The following is a 25,261-nucleotide window of genomic DNA, read 5'->3' as shown; positions in this document are numbered from 1 at the left end:
AGCAGGCACAGGTATTGGCGAGGTGCTCCTCCTGTGTGTGGACAGCCACCCTCTCCTGTGTGCTCACAGAAGGCGAGAGCTCTTCATGTAAGGACACCAGTCCCGTCGGGTCAGGGTCTCATCTTGAAGCACTCATTTATCCTTAACTACTTCCTTTGAGGCCCCACCTCCAAACACAGCCACACCGGGCTTCAGCGGTATGAGTGGTGTGGGGAGGACGGTCGTTCAGGCCATACACTGCCTTATAGTGTCACTGGGAAGATTTAGTGAGTTAATCAAAGGGTATTAACCACTCAGGAAAAGCCGCTACCACTCCCTCTGTTGTTATCCTGATCTTATTACCAAGGGCGCCCACAGTGGATAATCAATCTCAGGAAAAGAAGAAAAGAACTGTATCACAGGATGAAGAGCTAGGCCAGAGATTACGGAGAACTGCAATTCTGAGAGCTCTCTAGAACCCGATGAGTGCTGCTTTGTGTGGATTTCTGGTTGGCATTTCCAGGGAAAGGTTTATGCTGCTGCTGCTGCTGCTAAGTCACTTCAGTCGTGTCCGACTCTGTGCGACCCCATGGACTGCAGCCCACCAGGCTCCTCCGTCCATGGGATTGTCCAGGAAAGAGTACTGCAGTGGGTTGCCATTGAAAGGTTTATAATTCTCTGCAATTTAGACATTTTGTCTTCTAATAGTCTGGTCTGCATTCTGCCCCCCCCCCCCAATTTTTCTCACATTCTATGGCTCACTGTTATTTAGGATAATTTCTAAAAGGCAGGTGCTGTATTTGCCCTTCTTTCCACTAGACTTTTCCCCTTAAGTCTTGGCTCACTTTATTGGTAAAAAAGCAGGGAACAAAATTAGCAAAAAGTATGTGCACTAAACAGCAGCTACTTTTATTTAGGTTTAACTGCAAAGCGAGCTTCAGGTGACTAAAGGTGATTGTTTTCTGCCAAAGGACTTCTGTACAAGGTGACATGTTCAAGAGCTTCTCTACGGCAGACCTGTGCCTTTAAAAACTGAGATCTCATCTCAAACTGAGGCAATAAACGTCTCGACTATGAAAAGTGACAATGAGTGAAGATGAAAAAAGTCATTATTCTATCCGTCTTAGTGCGTGTGCTCAGTCGTGTCCGACTCTCTGTGACCCCCTGAACTGTAGCCCGTCAGGCTCCTCTGTCCGTGGGATTTCCCGGGCAAGAATACTGGGCTGGGTTGCCATTCCCTACTCCAGGGATGCATTATATAACCTTCATTCGATAACGACCCACTGTTTAGTCTCCTTGGAATGCCTTCCAAAAGAGAGAGAATTACCTTCCCAAGCAAGTCTTGTCCCCCCTGGGATGGGAGCGTGGCCTCTCTTGGCCGCACCACGAGGAAACGGGAATGGGGCTGCTGCTCAGAGCACGCGCCTGCCGATGGAAGCTGGGAGGAAGGGAACCAGGTGCAGGGCAGGGAGGTGTTGGAGCATCCAGTCCACACGCAGTGGTGAGCAGAACGCTCAAAGGGGTTGGTGGGACCCAGAGGAACCCCCCCCACCCCCCGCAGCCGGTGTCTGTACAGCGAGGAGAAGCAGAAAAGGCCACAGGGCCGGGCTGGGGAGAGGCCAGGTCAGGGCCCACAACCCCTGACCAAGCTCTATTCTTGGGTTCAGCGGTTACACCAAATACAGTAAGTCCCCTACACGTGAACCTTCAAATTCTGTGTGTTTGCCTGTCCATTTCCAGTTCTAACTGTTGCTTCCTAACCTGCATACACGTTTCTCAAGAGGCAGGTCAGGTGGTCTTTCAGAATTTTCCACAGTTTATTGTGATCCACACAGTCAAAAGCTTTGGCATAGTCAATAAAGCAGACAAAGGTTTTTCTGGAACTCTCTTGCTTTTTCAATGATCCAGTGGATGTTGGCAATTCGATCTCTGGTTCCTCTGCCTTTTCAGGTCAGGAAGCAACAGTTAGAACTGGACATGGAACAACAGACTGGTTCCAAATAGGAAAAGGAGTACGTCAAGGCTGTATATCACCATGCTTATTTAACTTCTATGCAGAGTACATCATGAGAAACGTTGGGCTGGATGAAGCACATGCTGGAATCAAGATTACCAGGAGAAATATCAATAACCTCAGATATGCAGATGACACCACCCTTATGGCAGAAGAAGAAGAACTAAAGAGCCTCTTGATGAAAGTGAAACGGGAGAGTGAAAAAGTTGACTTAAAACTCAACATTCAGAAAACTAAGATCATCGCATTCGGTCCCATCACTTCATGGAAAATAGATGGGGAAACAATGGAAACAGAGACAGACTTTATTTTCTTAGACTCCAAAATCACTGCAGATGGTGATTGCGGCCATGAAATTAAAAGACGCTTACTCCTTGGAAGGAAAGTTATGACCAACCTAGACAGCATATTGAAAAGCAGAGACATTACTTTGCCAACAAAGGTCCATCTAGTCAAGGCTATGGTTTTTCCAGTAGTCGTGTATGGCTCTGAGAGTTGGACTATAAAGAAAGCTGAGCACCAAAGAATTGATGCTTTTGAACTGTGGTGTTGGAGAAGACTCTTGAGAGTCCCTTGGATTGCAAGGAGATCCAACCAGTCCATTCTAAAGGAGATCAGTCCTGGGTGTTCTTTGGAAAGACTGATGCTGAAGCTGAAACTCCAATACTTTGGCCACCTGATGCAAAGAACTGACTCATTTTTGCAAAGACCCTGATGCTGGGAAAGACTGAAGGCAGGAGGAGAAGGGGACGACAGAGGATGAGATGACTGGATGGCATCACCGACTCGATGGACATGGGTTTGAGTAAACTCCGGGAGCTGGTTATGGATAGGGAGGCCTACTGTGCTGCAGTCCATGGGGTCGCAAAGAGTCGGATACGACTGAGTGACTGGACTGAACTGAACTCGCATGTCCAATCATGTAAGTTATTCATGTGTCTGGTGTACATTGTCATGTGTGTGGATCCTCTGCAGGTGGCTGTGCTTTTGTGTACTTTACCGTGGAGTACTGTCCAGAGGACGCAGTAGTAGAGCATCTTTATTTCAAGCCCAGGTTGTCAGGGAGCAAGTGTGAAAGCAGCAATGATGTAGCTGGAACTGCTGTACTTTTCAAGGTAACGCAGTATAAGATTAAAAACGTTTTCTTTATTTTCTTGTGTTTGTTTTTTAATGTTATGTATTATTTGTGTGAAAAGTGCTATAAACCTATTAGAGTACAGTGCTATATAGCTGATTGTGTTAGTTGGGTAGGCTAAATTTGTTGGACTTTTTGCTGTTGTTTAGTTGTTAGAAAGTGAAAGAAAGAAACTGAAGTTGCTCAGTCGTGTCCGACTCTTTGTGACCCCATGGACTGTAGTCCACCAGGCTCCTCCGTCCATGTGATTCTCCAGGCAAGAATACTGGAGAGGGTTGACATTTCCTTTTCCAGGGGATCTTCCTGACCCAGGTCCTTCCAAACCCAGGTCTCCCGCATTGCAGGCAAACGCCTTACCCTCTGAGCCACCAGGGAAGTCGCTAAGTCATGTCCAACTCCTTGAGACCCCATAGACTGCAGGATGCCAGGCTTCCCTGTCCTTCACCATTTCCTGGAGTTCACTCTAACTCATGACCATCAAGTTGGTGATGCCATCCAGGACTTAAGAACACGTTTTCAGGATGGAACTTGTTTCTATTGTAGGGGAATTACTAACTCAATTTCGATACTCATAGTTAAGAAAGAATGCCTTATCCACTGAAAAACTTTAGGGTAGCACAGGATATCTGCATAGCCTGAAAACATCTCTCCTCAAATTTGCTAATTACAGTGATGGTTTCAACCTAGGACCACACATTCTTTGATAGTCCTCCCTCTAAGATGTGGAATAGATGTCCCCTCCACTGAGATGGACTGGGTTTAGGGATGCACTTCTTGAGGAAAAAGCAGGGAAATGTAAAACCAGTAACATTGCCATGGAGGAACCTGGCAAGACCCCTTCTTGGCCCGTGGGTCCGGGGGGACGTTGTCAAGGATGTCATGCTGACATCAGGCGCCCCTGATGTGATTTGAGCAAAAGGGCACTGCACCTGTGAATTCTCCCCCAAGTCCACAGCTCAGTCTAATCAGACAGATCCAAGCTGAGGAACATTCTAGTGCATACACAGCTGACACACTTCACAAGTCCCTGGAAACCATCACAGGCTGGAAGAGACAAGGACAACACAATGACAAAATGCAGTGTGGATCCCGAAACAGAAAGAAGACTTTATTAAAACAAACAAGAAACCCAACACAGAAAAAACAAAGCTGGGAGATCTGTCTAAGGTCTGTAGTTTAGCAAACAAAAGTCACTTAGAACAGGTTAGGGCTTCTTTTAATGATCAGTCTAGCTAAGTTTTTGGTTTTACAAGGCATATCTCCAACATTTAATCATTTCAATTTCCATCTGTGTGCCCAACATGCTTCTGACGTGTTACACTAGCATCAGCCTGCTCCTAAAGTGTTCAGTTCCTCCTGGTGTGCACAGGGCTTTTTAGAACTTACGTGGGGGGTAAGGTCAGGCAAAGACAGCTATTTATTGCACCTGGCAGGATACATGAATACACCTAAATTCCTCCGTCCAAACCCTGCTCCCCAATAGGGAAACCAGAGGAGAATGTTCTACAAACCCAGTCCAAGTTACTTCAGCCCCTGGTAGGGTGCCACCAGCCTTAGCAGTCTCCCTGGACACAATGAATGCCTTTTTAGCGACTGTGAGCTCGGGGCACTGGCGACATGCTGTGGAACCTGATCGCCCATGCCCTGTCCAAATGGCCATCTCTAGGATAATTCAAAGATTTTTTTCCAAGTGCCAACATCACAAAACAACACAATGGAAAAACACGAGGGGCAAAGTCTGAAAAGGAGGAGTTGGGAGGAGGGAACAACTGCATGCACCACCGGAAAGAATGGAAAGTTTCCTGCTTTATTTCTCCTTCCGTCTCCTATTGCACGCAAGGTGGACGAGGTCACTGACCAAGCTGCCCAAGGTGGGGCTGTGGCGGGGAAACAGAATGGACATTTCAGGATCAAGAGCTTGCCAAGTGAGATCCTACAGGCAACAGCTTTCATTCAGTAAATGAAAATCTTCATTTATACCGAAGTAACCATCAAAAACCTTTAAAAATCTTGTTCTAGTTTCAAAAGAATCTGTATTTTCAAATATTACTTTGAAGTTGGGCTAATTCCATCCATCCATCCATTCATCCATCCACTCAAGCATCCATCCATCCACCATCCATCCAATCATTCATTCAGCCATTCACTTGTTCATTCATTCACCATTAACCCTACTAACTGAGCACCTGTTATGTGCCAGGAGGCTGACCATCAGGGCTGGCAGCCACACCAGGATCTCATGGAGAGGGGAGACGGGGTGGGGAAAACCTGTGAGAAGGGTCAGTTCCTCAACAAGCAGGTTTACCCAGCCTGACTGACTCCTCAGGCATTTGAGCAGGAAAAGGCCCTACTATTCTAATCAGAAGTATTAGTATAAAGGCTATTCTTCATCTTTTTGGGATTCCCTGGTAGCTCAGATGGTAAAGAATCTGCCTGCAATGCAGGAGACTCAGGTTCAATCCCTGGGTCAGGAAGATCCCCAGGAGAAGGAAATGGCAACCCACAGCAGTATTATTGCTTAGAGAACCCCAAGGATAGACCATGGTGTCGCAAGGAGCTGGACATGACTGAGTCACTTTCACTCACACCCTCACTTCATCTTTATAATCAGACTCACCAATAGCATCGTTTAATCTAAAGCAGAGCTTCTCAAACTTCAGAGTATATCTGAACCACTGGGATGGCTTTCAGGACAGGTGGCTGGGCCCCACCCCAAGGCTCTAATTCAGTTGGGTGGGTGGACTGAAAACCAGCATTGCTAAAGAGTTCAAGGGGTGTGGATACTGTGTTTGGAGGCCACATTTTGAGAACCACTGATCTAAGATGCTACCCACCACCTTCAATTCCAGCCCAGTGTGCTTTGTATACTCAGAGTCAGTTTGAGTAACTTAACAGCTACTATTTCAGAGAAGCTCTGTGAACATCCCTCTCCGAGGGACCAGAACCCGTTGGGGTGACAGGCTGACTCGACTCCACCCCATGAGGACTGGTGGTTTTTGCTGGTTTGCTGTACAGCTGATTCCACAAAATGCAAGAGGCCACAAAGCCAAAAGGATGCCATTTACTGCAAAGTCCACATAAAGGTCTAAGAGTCCAGCGCCCTCCTTTGTCCCTGAGACAAGGCTTGATTCAGTAACAGTGTGTAAGTGACAGCACGCACGTGTGCTGAGAACAGGGGCTGCTTCCTTGTATGAGATCGGATCTTCTATCACTTACTTCCCTCCTGTTCTATGCAGATGGCACGCAGGGCCAGACTGCAGGGAATTAAGGCAAAAAGAGATTTCAAGAGAGACTAGAAAAGGTTAGGAGGGCGCCCTTGCCAGCCCCTCCAACACCCCTCCCTGAGCCAGGGCCGGGGGGATCTGTGGTTGTCATGGTGATGGTGACTCTGGTCCATTTCCTCCTCCCCTCCCCACGGACCTGAAAGGAGCAGAGGCCTCCAAGGCCAGACCAGGGCTGCGTGTGAACCGCTTCTGGGCCACGGCTCCTGCACCTCCCGCCCTACCTCCACCCGCTTCTTTCCTGATGGACATGCCAGGCATGCAGGGCTTCCTCCTCCAGTCTTAGAAGAGAGCAACATCAGCACCACAAGAGACAGAGTCACACAACACTGTAAATCAACTACACCCCAGTAACATTTAAGAAATAAAAAAGAGACAGGGCCCCATGTGAAGAAAAACACACCACTCTTGCCAGTGAGCACTCCTCTTCCAGCCCCAGGAGCAGCTACAAGACAGCCTGAGATGCCCAGGTGTTAAGAATTTATTTCCAACTTTTCCGACAGTAATACCACCGTCTTATGTGTGCAGAGCCCTTGAGGGCTTGTGAGCACGTGCTCATGTGTTTTCCCACCTGGGCTTCACGTGAACCCTGTGAGGCTGGCAGGTGGGGGTCATCCCTCCTTATAGTAGTTAAGGAGGTCGAAGCTGAGGAGGACTCATCCCAGGCACAGCCCCTACCATGCACGCCCCCTCCCCCCCCCGCACCCCCCATGCCTCCCACTTCCCCAGCAGGCAGCCTGGAGCAGCGCCTGGAGCCGGGGACAGGAGCCAGGTTTGTCTCCATCCGCATCTCATCTAACATGGGTGGCAGGGGCCCCGTGACCCCTGACCTGGTTTCAGAGCATCTGTGCATGGGGAGACCTGGATGCCCGATGGAGGGCAGGCGCACTCTGTCCAGAGGCCCTCACCTGGTGCTCACCCCACGGTTCTCACCTCACCTTACAGGTGGGCACAGCTGGGCTCAGGCAGGCTGGGTGGCGTGTCCAAAGTGGCGAAGCCAGGAGATGGTGCCCTGGGGATTCAGACCCAGGTCTCCTGACCCTGACATCCCATGCGCACCTTCTCTGCAGGGCTCCTAAAGATGATCTCATGTCTCTAACCATGGGAATTAGGAGGACAGTGCATTTCCCACAACGCTGTCCGCCACACTAACGGTGGACAAGGAGAGCCGGAAAGGAGCTAACATGGACCTGGCCTCGGCGGCAGAGCTGAGCGTGGTTCTGGGGGTGCCGGTCCCTCGCCGATGAACGCCGATGACGCTGCCAGCATGCGGACAGAGCGACTCCGGCTCCTGACCTATGCTGGCGCCTGCGGAGGCTGTCAGGATGCAGAATGAGTGGCCAAGAAACCCACTGCGTGTAGTAAAGGCAGCTGAAACTCCTTGGAAGAAAAACGCCACATTCAAAGGCTTTCCTTTTAATCGGAGGATACTCGTCCCCAGCCACCTGAAGAGGAACACTGGCTTGTGCTTTGAGCTGCATTCAGTCACAGGTGGGCTGTGACGGCCTCCCGTGTGCCCGGGGCACGGGCCTCAGGGGCACTGGACGTGGCACAGCCCCAAGAGAGGAGAGCACACAGCCTGCTGGGGGTCGGGGGTGCGGAGAGGGCGGAGACAAGGAGGCAGCAGCCAGCCCACGGCTGCGGGGACGGGAGGAGCTGCGGACACTGGGAAGGATGCTCGTCTCAGGCCTGGGGGTGGGAGACGCACGGCCTGGGGCCTCCCAGAGGAAGTGACCTCCGGGAGGGTGAGGTTGGAGGGAAGCCCAGACCCTGGCCACCAACAGGCATCTTCTCCTGAGTCCTCTCAACACCACGTCCTCACCCTACCGCCCAGGACCTGGTGCTGCAAGAAGAGTGAAGGACCCGCATCCCAGATCCAGGGGTCAGCAGGGCTGGGCCAGCTTATACTTCTCCGGAAGAAATGGACCATCTACCACGGAACGCGGCCAGGGCCCGAGACAGGGGGCATGATGACCCTCTAAAGGATGCCCGTGAAACCCACCAACAGGCCAGGCACATCCTCACCCGACAGAATTCAACATTTGAAAAGCCGGATAGAGCAGCACAGACAGAGTGAGCTGGAACCGCACAGGACACGATGCACATTACATACGTTGTGCTTTTCACCTGCTGTGTTTTTCTACACTTAATCATATTTAAAGAGCAGGCGATTGGCTAGTGTTGGACACAATGTCAAGCTGCAAGGCAACCCGCCCACGGCGTCCGGTATTCAGGGTAATTTATCATCTGCCTCATCACGTTTAGGGAAAGTTGGAAAAGATGTTTAAGAAAGATAAAAAAAATAGAAGAAAACTGTGGCGCTGTTCACCAAGCAAAAATCTAAGTGAAAGGAATCTTAAAGTTGAATTTTCCAAGCATGAGAGGGATGCGGTATGTCTGTGTTTTTCTTTGAAAACTGTGTATTAAAACAGAAGCCAGAGCTCTAAACATCGGAAGGCAATATGACAGAACAGAGAGCATCCCCACGGCTAACGGCCACTTCCTGCCTCATCTCTGCAGCGTCCGGGGTGACTCACAGGCCTTTGGGCCCCAGGGAATCCAGAGGGAAGCGAGGCCCTGGATGGGCGGGGCAGGTGAGCCCTTAGGATGGCTGATTCTCCTGGTTCTCACTCTGGAAGTATGGGGAGATGGGGCTGCACAGAACTTCCTAAAGAATAAGACGAGCAAAGACCCTGGCACACAGAGGGGTCCTCGCAGGGCCCAGAACTGGTCATCTGTTTTAAGAAGTTCAGCTACAAATGTCAAAAGCAACTGTGCCTCTTGGGAGGCACTGGGACAATTTTAGCCCTGTGGAAGTGTGCTGGTCACCAGTCTTCACGTCGTTCGACACCCAGCGTCCTTCTGATCTGGGGGGCGGGCCTCTGTGGGGATCTGGAGTATTAATGGGCTGCCAGCACAGCCCCCACTGGTGATGCTGAAGTTGGGGGGTCCTCCCTGCCCACAACACACCTGGGATTTCGAATGAGCAGTGATGCTGGCAGGCGTGCTAGGGTCATACCCAGCCACGGAGGCCTCCTGGCTCTAAAAGGACAAGGCGACAGCCTGGGCTCCCTCCCTTGGCCTTACACTGCCCCGTTCCTGCCCTTTTGGGGACATCAAGTCAACCAGCAGTGTCATCCCAGGCCCGGCCACTTACTGGACCGATGCTTGTCCCAGGCTGCTTCCCTTGTCTGGGGGAGGGGGGAGGGGGTGCTGTAAGGAGATGCCCCACTCAGGGTTACAGGATGGGGGGCGTCGCAGGTGGCTATGCTTAGCTATGTCCGGGCAGCGTCCAGCAGCACCTCTCTGTCTTCATCTCTTGCTGAATCCCCAGCATGGAGTTGGAGGGCGCTGGGCAGAGCCTGTGGGCTGGGGGGACAGGACCCTGGCTGGCTGGGAAGGTCAACCCTGCAGCATCCCCGCCCCCAGGGCAGAGCCGACTCTCCACAGCGCTCACCATGGTGACCACGTGGACGACGCCACCTCGTCTCTGCTGTCCCCAGAGCGCACCTGAGCCGTGGGCCTGGGGCTTTTCCCAGAGAGAAAGACAGGCAGACACGGCCTGGTGGCAGGCAGCTCTGCTCTGCAGTCCCCGAATTGGGCCTGATGTTGGCCTGACGGCCCTCAAGCACATCCAGAAGGCAAAGGGCATCTCCAGTGGGCACAAAGGAGCCACTCTCTCTAGTAGGATGTAACACAAAAGACCACCTCTCACCAGCCCCCAGCTTCGTGCCAGCCCACCTTCCATGGAGGCAGCCAGAGTTACTGCTGTACCTGCCTCTCAGGGTCCATTCCAGCCCCCCTTAGCCTCTCCCCATGCCCCTTGCACCCCACCATCGACTCAAGGGCCCCCTGGCACTCAGCAAAGGCTCATCGAATTTGCTATGAACATCCCAACTTCCTAAGTCTGCACAGCTACTCCTAGAACAGCTCCACCACAGCTTTCCAGAGTAGGCGGGCCCCTCAGAGTAACTTCCGGGAGGTTTAATTGGGAAAACTCCCAGGACCATGTGGTTTGGTCAGCTGGTGCTTTCTGCCCTCCTGGGGAGCAGCTGCAGCCACCGATCAGAGGTGAGAGCAAAGGAACCAGGTTTCTGGAGACGAGGCGTGTGGTCCAGAGCTGAGGTACACTCCCAGCGGGAACAGGAAACACGATGGTTCTCCACAGGCCGCTCTGCTCCCTGGGGCCCTTGCGGTCGTCACTCCCGGGCGGAAGCCAGGGATGCTGGTAAACGTTCCGCTATGTCCAGAAACCCTCCCCCGACCCCTGCATCCGGCCCAATGTCAGTAATCCCGAGGCTGGCAAACCCCGACACAAAAGAGGAAAAGCCCGAGAAAGTGGAGTGAAGATTTGGAAGGCTGTGTGGTCACCACCTCATCATGGCTCATGTGGCCACTTCATTCTGGAGCTGGCTCCAGGCACAGGTTAAAAATAGGCAGGTAGCTTAGTAGCTTCTGAGAGGTCAGATAAACCCAAAGATAAATGGCGCGGGATATGGCCTGGGTGAAGTGGGCCGTCATCTCCGGGACGTTAACCAGAGGCCTGACACCAGAGCTTGGCTGCCTGACAGTAAAGGGGCTAGAAAAATCTGACGGCATCTTATTACTGGTTCTTCAGTTCAAGGCCAAAAAGCAAAAAACAATCGAAAGCGGAGGGTCCCTTCCATCTCAAGGCCAAAGAATTGAACACAAGCTCTAAACTATAAGAAAGCACACGGGGTTCTGATACTAAACAAAGTTTATGGGGTTAGCGTATTTAAAGGGGTAGCGGTGAGGGCTTTTCCTCTGAGTTCACTGACCCAGAGCCAAGGGCTGTCTGTTTCCCCCCCAGCACACAGGAGATCATCTCTCCTGTATTTTTCTGACACTTTTCCTATAGGCCACTCTCTTTCCTTATCTTGATCCTGGTCTCTCGTTCCAGCCCTCATCTTTTGAGGGAGGGTGGCTCAGTGGTAAAGCATCCACCTGCCAATCACCCCTGTCTCTGCATCGGTGATGCCCGGGGCACATCCTGGCCAATCTGGCAGTACTGCTGTCCCTTGGTAGAGAGGAACACAGCCGGCAGGAGGGAGAAAATAGCCACTATCCAGTTAGCGCCCACTAGGTACCCAGGCACCCACCAGAACCATCGTGTATTTCCTGTCCCCAGTAGATGCTCTCCATTTCCTGGCACGACTCATTACCACATACATGCTCAGTCGCTCAGTCGTGTCCACCTCTTTTCGACCCCATGGACTGTAGCCCACCAGGCTCGTCTGTCCGTGGGATTCTCCAGGCAAGAATACTGCAGTGGGTTGCCATTTCCTCCTCCAGTGGATCTTCTTGATCCAGGCATCGAACCTGAGTCTCCTGCTTCCTGCATTGGCAGGTGGATCCTTCACCACAGGGACACCAGGGAAGCTCCACTCATCACCACAACCACATGGAAAATGTTATTCCTCTGTCACAGACAAAGGGAAGGAGACTCGGACTCACTAACTTGCCTACGGACACACAACTTCAAAAGGCTGACTGTGCTTCTCCCACTGCCCGATGCGTTCTCCCTGGGCTGGACTCACTTCCGGCCTGCGGGACGCCAGGCCTGTCCACCTGTCACCCCTCTCCTGATGAGAATCAACAACTTCTGCAATAGAGAGCACACCTCCAGGACAGCAGATTTCAACAAAGAATAAATCATTGCTCAAGAGCTGTGCTGTCCAATACAGTAGCCACCAACCAGGGGTGTCTATTTATATTTAAAGGAAGTAAAACGAAGCATGAATTAAAATGCAGTTCCTTAGCTGTACTAGCTGCATTTCAAGTGCTCGACAGCAATGCAGCATAGACACAGAGCATCTCCATCATCACAGAAAGTCCTACTGGCCAGCTCTGCTCAGAGGGCTTCAAGGGTAACTTCAAGCTATATTTTAGGGCATCCAGGGTGGGGTCGTGTTAGTTGTTCAATCAACATGGAAATTCCATCTCTCCCAGTGTCAACTTGGAAAACTCCATATCTTCTCATGTGCCTGAAATGGTTAGAGAGAATAACTGACTCAATGGATATGAATTTGAGTAAACTCCGGGAGATAGTGAAGGACAGGGGAGCCTGGCATGCTGCAGTCCACAGGGTTGCAAAGAGTCGGACATGACTTAGCAACTGCACAACAAGTTCAGTTCAGCGGCTCAGTCGTGTCTGAATCTTTGCGATCCCATGGACTGCAGCATGCCAGGCCTCCCTGTCCATCACCAACTCCCAGAGCTTGCTCAAACTCATGTCCATAGAGTTGGTGATGCCATCCAACCATCTCATCCTCTGTCATCCCCTTCTCCTTCTGCCTTCAATCTTTCCCAGCATCAGGGTCTTTTCCAAAGAGTTGGCTCTTCGTATAGGGCGGTCAAAGTATTGGAGTTTCAGCTTCAGCATCAGTCCTTCCAATGAATATTCAGGACTGAATTCCTTTAGGATTGACTGATTTGGTCTCCTTGCAGTCCAAGGGACTCTCAAGAGTCTTCTCCAACACCACAGTGCTGGATAAAGCACAAGCTGGAATCAAGATTACTGGAAGAAATACCAATAACCTCAGATATGCAGATGACATCACCCTTATGGCAGAAAGCGAAGAACTAAAGAGCGTCTTGATGAAAGTGAAAGAGGAGAGTGAAAAAGTTGGCTTAAAATTCAACATTCAAAAAAAAACAAAAAACTAAGATCATGGCGTCTAGTCCCATCACTTCATGGCAAATAGATGGGGAAACAGTGGAAACAGTGAGAGACTTTATTTTCTTGGGCTCCAAAATCACAGCATGCAGCCGTGAAATCAAAAGATGCTTGCTCCTTGGAAGAAAAGCTATGACCAACCTAGAAAGCATATTAAAAAGCACAACAACAAGAGACATCACAAAAGAAGATAAGAAATAAAAAGCAATCAAGGGTAAGGGTGGAAAAATGGATAAACTTATGTGAGGGAGGTTCAAAGCCTAACGAACAACTTTAGATCTCCTGGTTTCTGCTTGCTGAAACACTACTGTGACCACTGCGGGGTTTTTCGTTCGCTCCCCTGAGCCAAGGAGTGCGTGGGAACATCGCAACTTAATCCGCCAGGGGAGGCACTGGACGGCTCTGGCTCTGGCTCTTGCTGATCCAGGGGCTCACCCGCTGCCAAGACCATATCACATTCTGCCTACCTAACCTCTCCAGGTATTTTCTATTTGTTTTATGGAAAGTATCTCTCAGATCTTAAGAGAATTTTCCGAACCAACAAATGAATTCTTCTGGATGCCTGAAGCTATGAAAATCTTATTTTTTAAAACAAAGCTCTCTGTTTGCTCACCTAATTTGACATTTTTCCACCCTGAGTAAAAGCACACTGTCGTGACCAGTTCTCCAGTTTGGGCTGTATGGACACAACCTCTTCCTTGGTATAAGTCTCAGACTATTTTCCAACTTTCTTCTCAATCTCTTCTACCCCCTTCATCAAAACAAAACTCTATCTCTAGGTACCAAATTAGAGAGGCTTGGTTTGTTTGCATTAAGCAGCATTTCCTCTGAACACTGACCCTGTGGTCAAGTTGCTGGCCTTGAAGACAGGGGGCTGCTGCTGCTGCTGCTAAGTCGCTTCAGTCGTGTCCGACTCTGTGCGACCCCAGAGACGGCAGCCCACCAGGCTCCCCCGTCCCTGGGATTCTCCAGGCAAGAACATTGGAGTGGGTTGCCATTTCCTTCTCCAATGCATGAAAGTGCAAAGGGAAAGTGAAGTCGTTCAGTCGTGTCCGACTCTTCACGACCCCATGGACTGCAGCCTACCAGGCTCCTCCGTCCATGGGATTTTCCAGGCAAGAGTACTGGAGTGGGGTGCCATTGCCTTCCCCAGAAGACAGGGGGGCTCGGGTTCAAATCCTGACTGTGCGCCAGTGCCCTGAGGAGCTACTTAAAGTCTGGGGCCAACACCTCCGCCACCCCACTGCACCCCGGGAGGTGCCCTGGCCGAATCTTGTGGTATTTACCCTCCTATGTACTCAGCTGTGTCTGACTCTTTGTGATCTCATACACTGTTACCCACCAGCCTCTGTGGCTCTCCTCCTCTGGATTCTCCAGGCAAGAATCCTGGAGTGGGTTGCCACTTCCTTCTCCCATGTCTTATGCATTGGCAGGTGGATTCTTTACCACCAGTACCATCTGGGAAGCCCTCCTAGCCTTCCCTCAAATTGTCTCCCAGTTTTTTAGTGCCTTGTCCTCATACATGAATGGATCCAAGGATCACCACACCTCTGGGAAGGGCTCCAAGGTTAAAGACAGAGGCCAAATCACACAAAGGACGGAAAGGAATAGACCATCACACAGGGAACAAAAGTGATTTTCGGGAACAATCAGAAAACCAAAATAAACACTCCTCAGAATGACAGAAAAAGGTGCTGCATTAGTGACTCAAAAAGGATGCTGCAAAAATGGACCACGGAACCAAAACAAACGAACAGATACTCTTAGAAATAAAATATAGGACAAATAAGTTTAGTAGAAGAAGGAGAAGATAAAGCTGAGTAATTAGCTATAAAGTATCACCAAAATACAAAAAGCTAGAAAATGAGATGAAAAAGGAAGCTACTTCTATCAACAGCAGTTACTTTAAAAGAACAGAGCAAACAGTGGGAAGGGGAAATTTTTCAGAAAATATCCCAGAATTTTAGGATATACATTTCCAGATTGAATGAAGGTAAAAATAAAATCCAGAATACTGAAAATCAAGAGAGGATCCTGAAAGCTTGTAGAGTGTAAAACTAGATGTTACACAAGATACTGAGAATATATAAGGCATCAAAATGATCAAAGCAATCCTGAAAGCTAGAATAAAATGGAAAAAAATGTCTTCAAAATTGTGGTAGAAAACAGTTAATTATACGTTTTTGGTATTTATTATTTTATTTTATTAAATAGGTAATACAGAGCTTCCCTGGTAGCTCAGTGGTAAAGAGATCACCTGCTAATACAGGAGACACGCGTTCGTTCGATCCCTGATCAGGAAGACTCCACACACTGTGGAGCAACAAAGCCCGGGCACCACAGCTACTGAAGCCGCGTGCCTAGAGCCCTAGCTCCGCACCGAGAAGCCGCTACAATCAGAAGTCTGCACACTGCAGCTAGAGAGCAGTCCCCGCTTCCACGACTACAGAAGAGGCCGTGCAGCAGGGAAGACCCAGCAGAGCCAAAATAAAGAGATAAAATCACATAAAAATCATACAGTCACAGGGTTCAAATATCAAAGGAGTATAAAAATTACATGTAACAAATCTACATTTCCACTTACATGTCCACATTGCTTTTACTGGACTTTCTGCCAGTTTCCTTATGCAAATGCAGGCAAGTCACAGACCTCCTCACCTGAGCAATGGCATGCTATCTTCATTTTCTGCACATTGCTTTTTTTCCCAGTTAACAATACACACTGGAAATAATTTCAAAGTATACATAGAAATCTCTGTCATTCTTTGGAAAAAAAATTATTCTAACCTAGAACTCTATACTCAGCCGAACTATCAAGTGTGAGGGTACAATAAAGACATTTTCAGACATGCAAGCGCTTAGAAAAGGCATTCTCTCTCAGAAAGCTACTGAAGGGTGTGTTCCAACAAAATGAGTTAGTAGCTCAAGAAAGAAGACAGTGCAGAATCCAGCACACACGGATGCATCGACAGCAACAAAGAAGTGGCAAAGGGGAGGGCAGCTGACACAAACCCCGAGAGCACTCAGCACAGACTGGACAGAGGTCTCGGGGGGAGATTTCCAGGAGGGCATAAAGCGGAACTGATAGATTCATTTAATCACATAGAAAATAATATTGCGAAGGTTTCTGTTCAAAAGCTCGTGAGAAATTAGGCATGAGAGATACGCAAAGAGATGAGCGATTGGGGAAAAAAGGAAATAATGAACTCCAAAAAAAGCAGAAAATTGTATATCGTATACTTGTTGGCTCTGCAGTTAGCGCTATCACACTACATCATCATCACCACTAGTGTTCACTGAGCATGTTCTGGTCATCCTCTGAAGTCTTGTCAGGAAATACTTCATTTACCCCCATAAAACCCGGGAAGAAACATACTCTTAAAATGTTCCCATCTTACAGATGAGGGAATAGAGACACAAAGTGGTTAAGGAACTTGCCTGAGGTCATGGAGTAAGTGCAAGGATCGGGGACTGAACCCAGGAAAAAGGAAAACTGACTTGGGCCCCCACACTCTTAACCAGTCTATTGTTCTGCTAGCGGTCGCTTATGAATCTATAAGCGCAAGGTCACTATAACGTGAAGAAGAGTGGGGAGAAAGCGGGGAGTGAACCTGAGCTAGACCCACAGACCCAAGTCCTCCCCTCCAATCAGGAGGCCAGCACATGGTGCCTACAGTTGAAAAATCAATGAATAGTGCACATGCATATTATTTACAAATGGGGAGCCCATTACCAGGTCATTTAGGGTCTTTTAAGGCCGTTAACCAGTCCATCCTAAAGGAAATCAGATTTGAGTACTCATTGGAAGGACTGTTGCTGAAGCTGAAGCTCCAATACTTTGGCCACCTGATGTGAAGAGCTGAGTCACTGGAAAAGACCCTGATGCTGGGAAAGATTGAAGGTGGCAGGAGATGGGGATGACAGAGGATGAGATGGTTGGATGGCATCACCGACTCAATGGACATGAATTTGAGCAAACTCTGGGAGACAGTGGAGGACAGAAGAGCCTGGGTGCTACTGTCCATGGGGTTGTTGAATGAACAACAACAACAAAGCCCATTAAGAGCTTGGCTTTTACTGAGGGATATGGAAAGCCATTACGACACAATCTGACATGTTTTAGAAGGACCACCCAGCTGTTGTGTGGAGAATGGCCTGAGAATATGGGACCAGGGTGAAAACAAACATTACTTTAATGACATAAAATTAATTTTTAAAGATGAAAGTGTGAAAAAAAAAAGAGGAGGAGGAGAAACAGTAAGTACTGCACAATTGCACTCATCTCATCTCACACGCTAGTAAAGTAATGCTCAAAATTCTCCAAGCCAGGCTTCAGCAATACACGAACTGTGAACTTTCAGATGTTCAAGCTGGTTTTAGAAAAGGCAGAAGAACCAGAGATCAAATTGACAACATCTGCTGGATCATCGAAAAAGCAAGAGAGTTCCAGAAAAACATCTATTTCTGCTTGATTGACTATGCCAAAGCCTTTGACTGTGTGGATCACAATAAACTGTGGAAAATTCTGAAAGAGATGGGAATACCAGACCACCTGACCTGCCTCTTGAGAAATTTGTATGCAGGTCAGGAAGCAACAGTTAGAACTGGACATGGAACAACAGACTGGTTCCAAATAGGAAAAGGAGTACATCAAGGCTGTATATTGTCCCTGCTTATTTAACTTCTATGCAGAGTACATCATGAGAAACGCTGGGCTGGAAGAAGCACAAGCTGGAATCAAGATTGCTGGAAGAAATCTCAATAACCTCAGATATGCAGATGACACCACCCTTATGGCAGAAGGTGAAGAGGAACTCAAAAGCCTCTTGATGAAAATGAAAGTGGAGAGTGAAAAAGTTGGCTTAAAGCTCAACATTCAGAAAACGAAGATCATGGCATCCAGTCCTGTCACTTCATGGGAAATAGATGGGGAAACAGTGTCAGACTTTATTTTTCGGGCTCCAAAATCACTGCAGATGGTGACTGCAGCCATGAAATTACAAGACGTTTACTCCTTGGAAGGAAAGTTATGACCAACCTAGATAGCATATTCAAAAGCAGAGACATTACTTTGCCAACAAAGGTCCGTCTAGTCAAGGCTATGGTTTTTCCAGTGGTCATGAATGAATGTGAGAGTTGGACTGTGAAGAAAGCTGAGTACAGAAGAATTGATGCTTTTGAACTGTGGTGTTGGAGAAGACTCTTGAGAGTCCCTTGGACTGCAAGGAGATCCAACCAGTCCATTCTAAAGATTAGCCCTGGGATTTCTTTGGAAGGAATGATGCTAAAGCTGAAACTCCAGTACTTTGGCCACCTCATGCGAAGAGTTGACTCATTGGAAAAAACTCTGATGCTGGGAGGGATTGGGGGCAGGAGGAGAAGGGGACGACAGAGGATGAGATGGCTGGATGGCATCACTGACTCGATGGACGTGAGTCTGAGTGAACTCTGGGAGTTGGTGATGGACTGGGGGGCCTGGTGTGCTGCGATTCATGGGGTCGCAAAGAGTCGGACACGACTGAGCGACTGAACTGAACTGAACATGCAATGTTAAGCCTGATGGTTCAGAGGGCAGTTGAGGACAACAGTGCCTGCGATGGGAAGCAAGTCAGCTTAACTTCAGGGCACCGTCTGGAATAGGGCCTTGTGTGGAGCCAAGACTCTGATTCAGGAAACAGGCTGGACGATGACCTGGCACCTCTGAGTTACTAGATGACCTCGGACAAGTCACCGAGCATCTCGGAGCAGTTTTTCCACATCTAACAGGGATGCTCTAAACTCTTCCGATGGGATGGCATACACTTACAGGGGAGAAGCTCCTGGGAGTCCCTGACGCACCTCAGACCTTAAAAGCACCCTCGGTCGCCACCTGTCCCCCTTGTCCCTCCTGAACCCTGACAAGGCTCGCAGGTGACAGGCTCAGTGAGAACCCAGCTCCCTGACAGTCACTCTATGGAGCAGATGCTTTAGGTCCTCCACATGCATTCACAGCCCTGACTACTAAAGCCGTGAGTCATCACAGAGTCGCCCAGAAAAGGGACAGGGAGACAGCTGGCCCTCTGACAGAAATAGCCGTGGGGCGGGGCCCACAGATCATGGGAGTCCAGCAGGACTGCCCACCCCCCACCCAGAACCGTCTTGTCGGGAATCAGCCCCAGGTCACAGGCAGGGCGCGGGCCATTCCCCTGACAGCTCAGACCATGACACACATCCACTCGGAAGGCTCGTCTTGTCATATTCCTAATGCTTGTTACTGATGCACCAAGATGTGTGCAAGTGTCTCAGGACGACAAGCCAGGGAGGGGCCCAGGGTCACCCCACGGTAGTTGCGTTAGAACTGGGGCCGGGGGTGGGGGTGTCTGAAGGCCCCTCACCTCTTCCCACCCTGGAAGGAGGGGCTCTGACACCACCCCAGTCCCAAACCGCGGCCACACTGGATAGATTTCACCCTCCAGTCCAAACGGCCTGCATCCACTGGCCAGCTTCAAACAGGCAAACTCTCTGGGGAGAAGCGAGTGAAGGTGACGGTTCAAATGAGGGAAACCAGCTGCAGGAAGCCCAGGTTGTAGACGCCGCCCCCCGTGTGACCTCCCCCGAGGGCACGGGCCACGCCCGGACACCAGCAGCCTGCATCGTGCCATCAGGGCTCACCTCTGACTCCAGAGGAGTCAGACCTGCCTGCCGAGAGCCGGAAGAAGGGGAAGCGGGGGTCCAACGGAACCGGACTCTGGGGCCGCTCTGCAGAGGCCCACGCCCAGACTGGGCCCTCGAATGGCCTCAAGGCTGGACCGGAAAAGCAGTCAGGGTCCTTCAGGACAGGGTGATCTCTCTGGGGCTATTTGGGAAGGATGGGGGGTGGGAGGACAGCAAGTGACCGGGGGCTTTAGGACAGAACATTTTGTATTCGTGGGACCACCCAGAGTGAGGCACGGAGGCTGTCCTAAGCTGGGTGCCCAGAAGTGGAGCCCGGGGCTGGGGTTTGAAGGTGAGTGTTCTGTCCAGGGAGCACTGTCAGCGGGGGGCGGTGAGGGGCTGGGGGGAAGGGAGGTGGCCTCAGTGGAGCCTGCCCTCGGGCCCTCCCTCGGGGGCCCTGGAGGGTGACCTGCACCCCGTTGTCGGTTCCTTCAGGAGGCAAGCGGGTGGGGTGGGGCTTCCTGCATCCTCACTCCCCTGGGTCAGTCGCTGGCCCTGGGGTACGAGGTCTTAACTCCCCTCCCCGGAAAGGTTGACCCTTATGGGGCCATGGGCGCTTCTCTAGTGAAGGGGAGGGGTCATGAACCCAGAACAGCTGCTCTCACAGGTCAGGGGTCAACTTCCGCCAATAGGGGGGAACCTGGGAAGTACCCTGGCGAGGGTACCCCGAGGGCAGCGTCCCAGCAAGACCACCTTGGAAAGGAGGCCACAGTCGTGGGGGGTCGCTGTGCTGTGAAAGAGGAAGGAAACCCCACCAGCGTTCACTGGATGGTGAGCTCACCGAAGGGCCGGTCTCCTGCAGCCTGCAGAGCCAACTTCCTTGTACTGGAAACACAAACGGCCAGTGTTCTGAGACAACATGCTCGCACTCCCAGCAGAGCATGGGATGAGAGGTGTGGATGCTACCAGAATCCTGAGCAGAACGCTCAAGGCGGTGGGAGAGAAAACTACATCTGCTTTCAGACACCCCTCCCGGGGGTGAGAGACACGCTGCTCCAGTGCCTCAAGGTAGCTTACTGGACCTTCTTCCTGACAACATGTTGCCTGAATCCCACCTCAGACAGCGAGAAACAAGCCACTCCTGCAAATGCATCTGCAGCGTTTTCAAGTTACAGCTCCATTTACTATCAGCTTGCCCGGAGTGAGACCATAAGGGAAGTGCGGAAATATAAAAGCAGAGCTTCTACTGGGTCCCTGCTTCCTGTTCCTCTACAAAGAGAGTCCGAAGCTATCGAGGGGGATGCAGCCAGCTCTCCACTGTGGTCCTGCCCTGTTCCCCGCGTCCCCCCCCCCCCCCCCGTCCTCATTGCTCCCTGTCCCTGCCCGACTCCATCATTGCAGCCTGGAATTCTCCACTTATCCTCTGAGTGCACATTCCTGGGGGCCTGCCTGACCCAAGCCTGCCCCACCCCCTGCCACTTTCCTGAGGCCTCTTGATGTTTTCCGTCAGGCCCCCCTCATGTCCCCAAGAGCTTCGGGGGAGGCCACGTCCCCTCATTTCCCACTTCCAGGAGAGGCCTGATTGATCACTGGGTAACCTTTCCTGCCCTGCCCCCGTGCCGCGGTCAGAGAGCTTGGCTCAGGAGCAGCAGGGAGACTTGCGAGATTTGTCAGGGAAGATGCTTCCAGCTCCCAGGACAGAGCCACCAGAAGAGACGGAGCATGTGGGTTCGGGGGGTCGGGGGCAGAGTCTGCTAAAGCAAGGCAGCCTGCGGATGAGGCCACCTGCAGAGACGCCCAGCAGAGCCGGCTGCAGAGACGCTGTGGAGACCAGGGTCCACCGCCCTGGGGACACTGCCCAGAGAAGCTGCCCTCCAGCCAGAACACTTCCCCTGGTGGAGGCCAGTCCAGGTCAGGGTTTCTTCAAGAATAACTCAAAATGCCACTTCCTCCAGGGAGCCACCTCTGATTGCTATTCTTAGTCCCATCAATAAATTGTTACTCTCTCACTTCCAAACCTTCAGGGCCCAATATCCTTTTAATCTCAGATCTCTTCCTGTCTTCTATTATTGTCATGCTCTAAGTCAGACCCCAACTCCTCAAGGGTGGATGCTCTTTAAGTCCATCCCTGAATCCCAGTCTCCCTAGGACAGGGCTTCAGAAAGAGCAGCATGTATCTGCTGAGTCAATGAGCAAATGAGAAAGTATTCATATGAAACTTTAAGACAATTTTGTTGATTTTTATAAGAACTCTCTAAAACTCCATGGTGAATAGATATTTGCCATTTGAATAGTGATTCTAATTTTCACAGTTGGGAGACAGAGTTAAGTTGGCAGTAAAATGTATTTGCACCGGCTCCTTCCAACATGACAGATAGCTGCCACTCAGCACTCGGAACAGCTACATGGCCAGGGTTATTGGGACGTTCCAAGCCTGTAGTCCTTACATCTAGCCAGTGACTCACTTTAGGTCTGCTGCTCACTTCCGTTACTCCTGACAGCCTCAGGGGAGGTCTTTTCCCCATTTTAAAGATGAAAAAACAGAGACCGGGAAGGGGCTGACTAGGAGAGCACAGAGGAGCTGTGTGTAGCTCCAGTCCTGGGTCTGACGCCGGTGTCTGAATTTGTCACTGCCAACTGCGTCCCTAGGCTGGGAGGCAGGCCCGTGGGTGCCCGGTTACTGTGCACCTCAAGGCTCTCCCCCCAGGAGCATCCCTTGGCCTTTCCTTTCAGTCTGTTTTAATAAAATCCAGCAGACACGGGGTGGACTTCGGGACCCTCAGTCTCCTTCCTCTGTCCGCAACCACTGCTGGAAAGACAAGGCCCACGGATCATGTCACCTCAGGCCTCCCGGAGAACACCTGTTTGGTTTTATGTTTAAACACTTACTTACATGACCGTCTTCACAGGGGTGGGGATTATGTTCAAGCTGCTACATTTAGCAAGCGCCTATATTTAGCCACATGTACTGTAAGTGCCTCGTGCCCCTTAGGTTTTTTAGGCAATATAACAGAGACTTAGCAGCACTTACTATGTGCCCGGCTCTGTGTTGAGTGCTGGGGATGCGAAATGAGTAAGACGGTGCCTGCCTGGTGGCTACCTTCCACGGGGGTCGGACAGGTGAACAGAAATGGCTGAAGCCACGTGACCACCACGGCAGGTGTAGGGAGCAAAAGCTAGAGGAGCCCGAGTGCAGGCAGGGAGACCTCTGCCTGGGCTGATGGGGGAGGTCCCACACAGGACACAAATCTACCATGGGTTTTAAGGGCTGAATAGGAGTTTTCCCGGAAAGCCCAGTTTCTTCCCACATGGAGAAAAATAAATGCATTTATTCATTCAATATTCAACAAATACTGAGCGACAGCCATGAATCCATAAAAGCCAATCATCTAAGACCTGGTACTAGAGTGGACCTCCATAAATAGCTGAGTGAGGCAACCAGACACCGCAGTCTACACCGCCTGGAGGTTTTTCCACGTGATGATAATGACATGTAGACAGCCTCTCCATCACACTCTAACACTTGGAAGAGAGTGGATGGGGAGGGGGGCCTGTCTACAGTGAGCACGCTGGCTAGGCAATCCAGAAGGCGTACAAAGGTGTTCTGTGACATGACAAGCCAAGCTCTGTCCCCTGTGGGCCCCAGAAATCTCACCCCTTCCCAGGGAACCTGCTGCCCCGGGTCTCCCTGGCATCTTTCCCCTGCGGTTTGTTTAGCCCAAAGGTTGAATTCTTGTGGGAAGAAAAGGCGTTTGTACAAGTCACCCTAGCGGGGCTCCTTTAATTTGCACACTTCAAGTTCATCATCGACCGTCATAATAAACTCTGCCCTGGAAACTTTGATGAGAACCTCAGCGTGCCTGGGCCCGCTTTAAGCCTCGGTCCAGAAACGAAATCCAGGGAGACCCCAGTTCGCGCCCCAGCTGCGCCCTGTGTGACAATCGAGACGACAGCGGGTCAGACACAGGAGCCGGGTCATTTCGCCAGGGCCATGTGGCCTCCGGGGACTGTCCGCAGGCTCCGGGGGTCGGGCCTACGTCACCCCCACGATGCGGCAAACAACCCAGTCGGGCGCTCGCCCCCCACCAGGCCGGCCCGAGGCCACCGTGCGCAAGAGGGGCGGCACCCCAGTCCGGCTCGGCGAGGGGGCGGCGGCCGGATGGGGCCGGGGGCCTGGGGGTAGGGCTAGGTGTCGCCTGCCCGTCCCCGCGGCGGAGGACCCGCGCTCGGCCCACCGAGGTGCCGGCCCGGCCCGCGCCCCTCCCGCCGAGCCGGCGGACGGACGCCCGACAGCTGCGGCGGAGCCCGGCGCCCGCGCCCCGCTCCGGCCGGGCCCCGCGCTCACCTCGCGTGCGATCTGGTTCAGCGCGTCGTCCTCTGCCGTCAGCCGCTCCCGGTTGGGGAGCCGCTTGCGCCCCGAGCCCTGCGTGCCCATGTCCATCGGCCGCGTCGCCCGCTGCGCCGCGGGACCCTGGCTCCGCCGCCCGCGCCCCTCTGGCCGCCCGGCCCCGCTCCGCCCCGCCCTCCGCCGGCGTCATGGCGTCAGCGGGCGCGGGCCGGGGACGCGGGGACGCGGGGACAGGGGCTGGGGACGCCCGGGGAGGGGGACGCGGGGACCGGGGCTGCGGGGGCTGCAGGGACCCCGGGGCGCGCCAGATGGGCACCCGGGCGCTGGGGGCCTGGGTCTGGGGACGCCCGGGGGAGGGGGTCACGGAGACCCGGGCTGCGGGGACTGCAGGGACGCGGGGGACAGGGGCTGGGGAGCCTGAAGCGGAGTGGGGGTGAAGGGACACGGGGACCGGGGCGAGCCAGATGGGGACCTGGGCGCTGGGGGCTGGAGTCTGGGGACTCCCGGGGAGAGGGGCACGGGGACCCGGGCTGTGGGGATGCGCCGAAGGACCGGGGAGCCGGGTGCGCTGGGACTCCAGGGGCCAGGGATCCGGGCGCTGGGGGCTAGGGGCCCGGGGACGCCTGGGGACCGTGAGCGTGGAGATTCGGGAGGTTTGGGACCGCTGGGAGTCAGGGAAGGGGAATGAGGATGCGTGGGGCAAGGGGACTGGGGGTTCCGGTGGGAACAGGGGCTGGAGGAGCGAGAGCAAGGCGGAGGCGCAGGGGCACGGGGACTATGAGGGCTGGGGATTCCAGTGGGAGGCAGGGATGGGGGTGCGGGACGACAGGGGACAGTGAACAGGAAAATGGCAGGAGGCCTGGGATGGCTCAGGGTGGGGAGCTTGTGGGCGCCAAGGAGGGGGTGATGGGGGCTCGGGTCGTTGGTGGGGACCGGGAGCAAGCCATGGCAGACGATCAGAGAAAGGAGGCGGAGCCCGAGATGCCTGGAGCCCCCAGGGTTTGGGTTGGCCCGGTGGGGAACCCTGGCAATCCTGGGCTGACTTCCTCAAGGCAGGGGCTACCGCTTGTGTCTGGACCTCAGCGAGGACAGGGGAGGACTCGAAGTGATTGGGTTGCAGAAAGGGGTTTGTACTAACAGGTGGCTGTAGGGACCTGGTTCAAACCTACACCCC

At 52.0% G+C, this 25,261-nt stretch overlaps 1 protein-coding gene across 11 annotated transcripts in view; it reads right to left on the bottom strand.

Moving 5' to 3' along the window:
* The window catches only part of LRRFIP1 (LRR binding FLII interacting protein 1), a 161,668-nt gene extending 137,447 nt beyond the window's left edge, over positions 1–24,221 (bottom strand). For 2 of the 11 annotated variants that reach the window (XM_061412735.1, XM_061412740.1), the window contains exon 1: positions 24,085–24,219. In XM_061412735.1, coding sequence (XP_061268719.1) covers positions 24,085–24,180 — 96 coding nt within the window. In that variant the 5' untranslated portion in view covers positions 24,181–24,219. Of the gene's footprint in view, positions 1–24,084 lie in introns of all 11 variants that reach the window. The other 9 variants (XM_061412745.1, XM_061412747.1, XM_061412759.1 and 6 more) reach the window with 6 other exon arrangements.
* Positions 24,222–25,261: the final 1,040 nt, after the last annotated feature.

This window comes from Bos javanicus, chromosome 3 (genome assembly GCF_032452875.1).
Source record: "Bos javanicus breed banteng chromosome 3, ARS-OSU_banteng_1.0, whole genome shotgun sequence".
NCBI classification, from domain to species: domain Eukaryota; kingdom Metazoa; phylum Chordata; class Mammalia; order Artiodactyla; family Bovidae; genus Bos; species Bos javanicus.
The sequence above is the reverse complement of the archived record's forward strand: the minus strand, read 5'-3'. Positions and strand labels throughout refer to the sequence as shown.